We start from the raw sequence: 7368 nt of genomic DNA, 5'->3' as shown, positions 1-7368 counted from the left end.
AACGGCCGCATCGACAATGGAGGTGGAGAATATGGTCCACTCGGACTCAATGTCTCCAACCTCCCCCGGGATCTGGTCAAAGGTCTGCCGGAGGGGGGAGTTGAAGATCTCTCTGACAGGGGATTCTGCTAAACGTTCCCAACAGACCCTCACAATACGTTTGGGTCTGCTGAGTCTGTCTAGCTTCCTCCCCCGCCATCAGATCCAGCTCACCACCAGGTGGTGATCAGTTGACAGCTCCGCCCCTCTCTTCACCCGAGTGTCCAAGACATACGGCCGGAGGTCAGATGAAACAACCACAAAGTCGATCATCGACCTCCGGCCTAGGGTGTCCTGGTGCCATGTGCACTGATGGACACCCTTATGCTTGAACATGGTGTTCGTTATGGACAAACTGTGGCTAGCACAGGACAAACAGTAAGGCCCCATAATGATCCAAAACACCTTTTTGTGTTTCAGAATGAAATTAATGGCCATGCCCCACATTAGTACTTGTTGGTGTCTGTATGAAAACTCCTTGTAATCTCATTCTAACCAATGATTGCCAAGAATTTATCCGACTTTATTCAAATGTATTGAAAACATTAACATAAATGACAGATACTTTGTTCTGCTAAAACCTGTAGTGCAGCAGTGGAGAGCTGGTCATTTCACCAACCAAACCGCTGTACTCATTGCTGACTCTTCCAGCATGTGTTCACACTCAGAGGAGCAGAAAATATAATTTACTCTTTCATTATAACAGAGTGAAAGAGAAACAAGACATTACAGACAGCCCTGCATCCCTTTTCAAACAGAAGGCGAGCAAGAGTAGTAATATTCACAGTAAGTAGAGGAGAATGTAATGTTGTTGGGCACTAAATTACAGTCATTGAAAGCTTGTATGGTTACACAGCAATCTATCACTGTCACACAGAGAGGGAGAGCGGAGAGAGAGCAGACAGGCGCCAGGCTCAGCAGGATCAAAGCAGAAATGGTCCTCAGGGAGAGAAACAGTTAACTCCATTTAACCAATTGTCCTACAGACAGACAGTCAGTGTGCTGCTGCAGGCCCAGCAATAGTTGTCATAAGAGAGGAAAAAGTCCCACATATTGGGTTTCACTGGAAATGATTTGACTTGATTTGAAGATCTGCAAAACAAGGCCAATTTGGATGGGCCTCATCAATGGGCCTCTGCAACATTAGCTGGGGTTTTACTGTCTCTCAAAGGGATTACAGACAATGAACACAATGGGTTGAAAAATGGCCAATACACAACCATAGATAATTTGATTACAGGCCACAAGATAGAAATTTACAGTTAACTCTTAAGAATGTTAAAAGAAAACTGTAAATCACAGACTGGATTGCCTTACTGCTTTAATGAAACAACACAGTATATTCTCAAGCACAAGTAACAGGCTATAGCTTTATAACAGAATGAAAACATTCTATACTAGTAAACTGAACTTTTGTAAAGTTTTGTCAGCTGCATTTCCTTTCACACCTGGTGTAGCCAACGTTATTTCTGACCACTCAGTGGCAACGGAACAGGATGTAAACACCGTAAATAGGGATGTAAATAATATTACATATTAAATAGCCTATATTAAATGAGTGCAATACTCAGATTTTACAAAGAAGCTTGTGTTCTGAGATGTAATAAATCGATGCAGTAACGGGTGTTACCCAGCAGTGTGTAAGCACTTACTTTGGGGACTCCGCCCCAGATAGGAGGTTTACATCTTTCAAGACCACGGATCAATAGATCTACAGTGAAGGCTCACGGCACATGAAATGGACCACTGCAAGTCTGACCTATCAGAACCTATTTGGGTCGAGTCACGTGAAAACATCCCAGACTGATAGGCGTGCGCAAAGATGAAAGAGGAACTTGTTGCACTTCGCTGAAGAAGAGACAAGTCCTGAAGTTTACCACGCAGCTGTGCAACCACGGAGAAGCTTCGGCAATAACATAGATTTCCTCAAGGGACAACACGAAAATATCAACGAGGAGAGCGGCAAGAAAACTGGTTGTATGGCACCTCAGTCGTGCGTAATGAATCCTGCGCAGGGATCACCGCCCTCGGCTGCTCCAGGGGAGACCTCACCGGAGGACCGAGCCGCTGGTGGCATGGGAACTGACACGCTGGACCTGTCACCTGTCAGAAGATGTAAAACCAAAAGTTTGGACCTGTCTTTCAGTGTGGAATCCCTCATAAAAGACAGAACGCCAGGCGGAAATCTCCACTCGCCAGAGCATGGCTCAGGCGTCCGGGCAGAGGCGACCGAGTGTGCGTCAGCGAAGGGGCTTTATCGGTCCAAGCCAGAGGTGGTAGACCTCACTGACACGGAGACGAGCCCCTGGTTCCAGGCTCCTTATGCATCCGCTCCAAGTGAGTGCAGGACACTCTTCTGTCCTAATTCCGAGCACAGACTATAGGTTACAGTGTGATTCCAAAAAAACTTTGTCAACTTTCCAGAAGTCTAATGGAAATCTCCAGCGACTCTTGCACGAAACAGCACAGGCAATGCGCACATATGTTTGAGCTTTTAACAGTTTACATTGTCTACAAAAGTAATTGGCCATCGTACCTTAATGATCTCATCCCTAAAAAAAAATCTAGATAAGATAAAGAGGGTCAAAGCCTTGAAAGGCTGGATGTAACTGTTTCTAGGCTAAATAGCCAAATCTGTGTTTGATATGTCCCTGGTTTGGCTTTAGTCCCTTGTATTCGATCTGTTTAAGTCATATCAATCACGTAGCCTGTTTTCTGTTCCAATGACGCGATTTTCTAAATGTACTTCCAGGACTTCCCAGCCCGAGCCCGTGCAATCTACGGAAACACAAGAACAACAGGAAACCCAGGACTCCCTTTACAACTTCTCAGCTGCTTTCTCTGGAGAGGAAGTTCCGTCAGAAACAGTACCTCTCCATCGCGGAGAGAGCGGAGTTCTCCAGCTCTCTCAGCCTCACAGAGACCCAGGTCAAGATCTGGTTTCAGAACCGCAGGGCCAAGGCCAAAAGACTGCAGGAGGCCGAGCTGGAGAAGCTCAAGTTGGCCGCGAAGCCGCTGCTGCCGGCCTTCGCCTTTCCCTTCCCCCTGAGCGCACCCATAGGCGCACCGTCCCTCTATGGGAGCCTGACCGGGCCGCGTCCTGGTTTACCTGTCCCAGGACTATTTAGTGGACCATATGGGATGTATTACTTGTCTTAACCCTCACTAACTCTTAAGCTGCGTTAAAAATACCTTTATACAGCAAATAACAACCAGTGCAAAAATGTCCATCTTATGAGTCAATCTGAAATCTTTTATCAAATCGTATTTAAGAAAAATCTAATGGCGTGAATATTTTTAACGCAGTTGTCTCGGCTGAAGAATTTGTTTTATGGTAAATTATGTGTTGGCCATTTTTTCGCAGTGTATTCAGCACTGAACCCAATTTCTGGATTAACTTTTCAAAGTTCCTTTGTATTCCTTTCCTGTTCGTCAAACACTTTCCTAAAAGTCATTTTAATGTCTCAAGAGAAGTGACATGATTATTTAAACGTCTATTAGGTTCAGGATTGAACATTTCTCACCTTAAAAGGACAGTTTTTTTTTTATTTGGGGGCATAGAAAACACTGCAGAGCAGTAAAAATTACTGGTGCGCATCGTGTCTAAACCACGTTCTGTATAATTTGAGGAACCCGAAAGTTTAAACGACCTGTTTGATATTGTAGCTCACAGACAGACTTCCCTTTAATAAGCTTAAGGTGGAGGGGGGAAAGCTACCAAACAAGTATGATTGTACCCAAAAATATAATAATAAAGATGAAATGTCAAACTTCCAAATCATTCAACGAAAAGACATACACACTATCCATATTTCTAATTACAATAATAGCTCACAATCCATAGGAATAATCATGGAGCAGATAGTAAAGAGTCTGTTGGCTCATTTTAAACCTCTTAATAATTTTCCCAGTGTCAAAATACAAAATGGAGCATAAATCTGTTTTGTCATTTTAAAATAGTATTTTTTTTAAAGATTACCTCAAAAGTCAACTTTTTTTGCACAGATGTTCAAAGAGCTCTATAGAGTAAAAAACCACAGTCAGTTTCATAATAAAATGTAAATAAAAATCAATAAACTATTTTTGCAAACACTCCAAACTGCTACGTGTGACTGACAGACTCCTATCAGTCATTAATGTACAGTGTATTTTATATTCCATTGGTGAAAAAGTGTTTTGTACAATTATTAAAAATCTATTATATCAGTTCTGTCATTTCTTTCATTTTTCTCTTCACACAAAATCCAAAAAACATCATTTAAATACTGCCTTGAACTAGGCTGCATCTTCTTTTTTTAAGTAGGACATGCATTTACATTTTTTTGGTCAAACTTCTCACCAGTACAGCTCAGGTCAATCTGACATGAAAATAACGTATATAATTAAGCAGACGCCACTGAAGCATTAACTAAAAGAATCAGTACAGTTGGTCCTGTGCACTGACAGGATGGACGTCACCACAACAGACAGAAGTGAGAATGGAGCAAAACACTACACACAACAACAAAATCTATTCCTGGTCACACGAACAAATGCCTACACATCACTTCTTTTGCAGAAAACATTTTATTTTAAGCTAAGGTCACATGTAAGAGTAAATACATACTGTTATACATCTTTACAGGACAGCAAAGAGAGGACTCGGTTCTTGCTTTTCATTTCCTCCTCCCCCGCCGCCCTCTGAAGCCTCGGACGGAGCCGTGACCGAAGCACACAGTGGTAGGGACCCTGGGAGATGACAACACAGATGCTGGTTTTACTTTTCAAAATCAGATGAATAAATCAAAATAAAATATAATCATAAGACATTTCTGATCCCTGGTGGGAAATTCACAACCTACCCAGCAGTATGTAAAGTACTTCAATTATAAGTATGTAAGGTAGTTAACATGAGCTCCACCTTTAACAGCTGCAACATTAAATTGATGAAAAAAGTAATTCGTTAATACTATAATCCAATAATATGATATTCATTCATGTGAAATGTGCCATTCTGCATAATGTGTACTTTTACATTTGGTGTTTTAAATTTGGATGCTAACATTTCTTACTTTGCATGCAGGACTTTTATTTGTAACAGAGCATCTTTACACTGGGGTATATTAATACTGGAAATGTATCTTATGGTTAAAAACGTGTCTTAAATTCTCAGTGAACCTTAAAATATCTCAGAAATGTCTTGCTTACTGTCTTTTAGCCCAGAGCTTTCAAACACAGTTGTTTACATTTAAAGACTGACCTGTAGGAAGATCGTGGATTTACTGGCTTTGTGCTTGTAAATACTGGTTCATGAGCTGCAGTAGAAACATCTGCATGCTCCCCGGTAGAGGCACACTTTGCCATGGGAGCAGCTTCTTCCGCAGACACGTGCATCTCCATGGATTCCCCTTGCTCGGGTCGGTCAGACACCACATCACACATAACCTCACACACACCCTCGGACTCACACACATCATCTGCTACCTCCATGGCTGTGTCTTTCTGCAGCTGTTTCTTCATCTCTCGGGTTCTATTGACAAAGATACACATACAAGGGCATTTAAGAAAAATATATTATGATTTAGTGAAATAAAAGTTGCACATTAGTTTCAATAATGCTGCCGAAAGACTTTACTTGGTAATAAGCCTTATGTTACATAAACAAATGAATATGATAACGTTAAGTGAAAATACAAACACTGCTTCACCTCTGCAAGAACATGTCACAAAGATTCAATTCACAAGCATAAAGCCTCTTTACAGTAATAAACATGGACTCTCTTGGACAAAGCCTAGACTAAGTAATGCTTCTACTGGCGATTTGCTGCCATCTAGTGGGCAAAATGCAGAAAGTGCAATCTTACCCTTTGTCCTTTTTGCTTTTGTCAAATCTGAAGTCTGGAGGATACGTGTGAATCCTTATTAGATGGTCCTTCCTGTGTTTACTAGTCCTGAACTTCTGTCCACAGCCCTCCACTAAACACTGGTACTGAAAAGACAATAAGGAAGAGTCTGAGAATCTTTAAAGCCTTAAAGAATGTTTAAACCACCTCTCTTAACATACAGCTTTTTGCTTCTAGCTGAAGAGGGCGAGTATCAAACAATAACATTTTCTTTTCTTGACTCACCATGTCTTGACTCTGGGCGAGGATAGTGAAGAGAGAGTCGTGCCACTCCTGAATATGAATGTCCAGGAGCCGGGCACTCGGCAGGGAGCGACGGCAGGAGCAGCACACGTGTCTGTGCAGGGAGTTGTAGTGGTGTTCGTATTCGTCCAGAGTACTGAAGTGTGCACTGCAGCCAGAGATGTGACAGGCAAACTCTGACACACTAAGGAAAGACGGGATGAGGAGGAAGAGGGGATAAAATCTACAGTTGTTGCTAAGGAATTGTCATTTCAGGTGATAATCTGATGTTTGATGGCTTATTCTCCCTATTTCTGGATGGATTTGATACTAAAAAAGTTCTTTTAAATAACTAATCAGTTTAGTCTGACACAAATTAGTCAAAGGCAAAAACTCGGGTCTGGGAAGAGTTCGGTGAGGCCATGGAGAAGGACTATCGGTCGGCCTCGAAGAGATTCTGGCAAACCGTCCGGCGCCTCAGGAGGGGGAAGCAGTGCCCTGCCGAAACTGTTTACAGTGGAGGAGGGCGGCTGTTGACCTCAACTGGGGATATTATCGGACGGTGGAAGGAATACTTCGAGGATCTCCTCAATCCCGGCGCCATGTCTTCCGATGAGGAAGCAGAGGCTGAGGGCTCAGAGGTGGACTCGTCCATCACCCAAGCTGAAGTCACTGAGGTAGTTAAGAAGCTCCTCGGTGCCAAGGCACCGGGGGTGGATGAGATCCGCCCTGAGTACCTCAAGTCTCTGGATGTTGTTGGGCTGTCTTGGTTGACACGCCTCTGCAACGTCGCATGGCGGTCGGGGACAGTGCCTCTGGACTGGCAGACCGGGGTGGTGGTCCCTCTTTTTAAGAAGGGGGACCGGAGGGTGTGTTCCAACTATAGGGGGATCACACTCCTCAGCCTCCCCGGGAAAGTCTATGCCAGGGTACTGGAGAGGAGAATTCGACCGATAGTCGAACCTCGAATTCAGGAGGAACAATGCGGTTTTCGTCCTGGCCGTGGAACACTGGACCAGCTCTATACCCTCTTCAAGGTGGCGGAGAGTTCATGGGAGTTTGCCCAACCAGTCCACATGTGCTTCGTGCATCTGGAGAAGGCATTCGACCGTGTCCCTCGCAGCGCCCTGTGGGGGGTGCTCCGGGAGTACGGGGTCCGGGGCCCTTTGCTAAGGGCTACCCGGTCCCTGTACGATCGGAGCAGGAGCTTGGTTCGCATCGCCGG

General features: G+C 43.8%; 3 protein-coding genes across 4 annotated transcripts in view; 1 reads left to right on the top strand and 2 right to left on the bottom strand.

The window, feature by feature from the left end:
• Positions 1–4689, bottom strand: part of LOC109961194 (uncharacterized) — a 24373-nt gene extending 19684 nt beyond the window's left edge. Inside the window, exon 1 of the mRNA XM_020601866.1 lies at positions 4646–4689. The gene's annotated coding sequence lies outside the window, so the exon portion shown is untranslated. The remainder of the gene's footprint in view (positions 1–4645) is intronic.
• Positions 673–4056, top strand: msx3 (muscle segment homeobox 3). Its single transcript, XM_020601682.1, has 2 exons — positions 673–2376; positions 2792–4056. Exons 1-2 carry the CDS (start codon positions 2019–2021, stop codon positions 3196–3198), a joined length of 765 nt encoding a protein of 254 aa, XP_020457338.1. The 5' UTR covers positions 673–2018; the 3' UTR covers positions 3199–4056.
• znf511 (zinc finger protein 511) overlaps positions 4541–7368 on the bottom strand; it is a 4553-nt gene continuing 1725 nt past the window's right edge. Inside the window, exons 3-6 of one of the 2 annotated variants that reach the window (XM_020601680.1) lie at positions 6147–6348; positions 5883–6007; positions 5279–5548; positions 4541–4767 (exon numbers count right to left, since the gene is read on the bottom strand). In XM_020601680.1, the coding sequence (XP_020457336.1) occupies positions 4695–4767; positions 5279–5548; positions 5883–6007; positions 6147–6348 (670 nt within the window). In that variant the 3' untranslated portion in view covers positions 4541–4694. The remainder of the gene's footprint in view (positions 4768–5278; positions 5549–5882; positions 6008–6146; positions 6349–7368) is intronic. The other variant, XM_020601681.1, reaches the window with a different exon arrangement.

The sequence above is a fragment of the Monopterus albus genome, unplaced genomic scaffold (assembly GCF_001952655.1).
Source record: "Monopterus albus unplaced genomic scaffold, M_albus_1.0 scaffold52.1, whole genome shotgun sequence".
NCBI lineage: Eukaryota > Metazoa > Chordata > Actinopteri > Synbranchiformes > Synbranchidae > Monopterus > Monopterus albus.
This window is presented reverse-complemented; position numbering and strand designations above follow the sequence as displayed.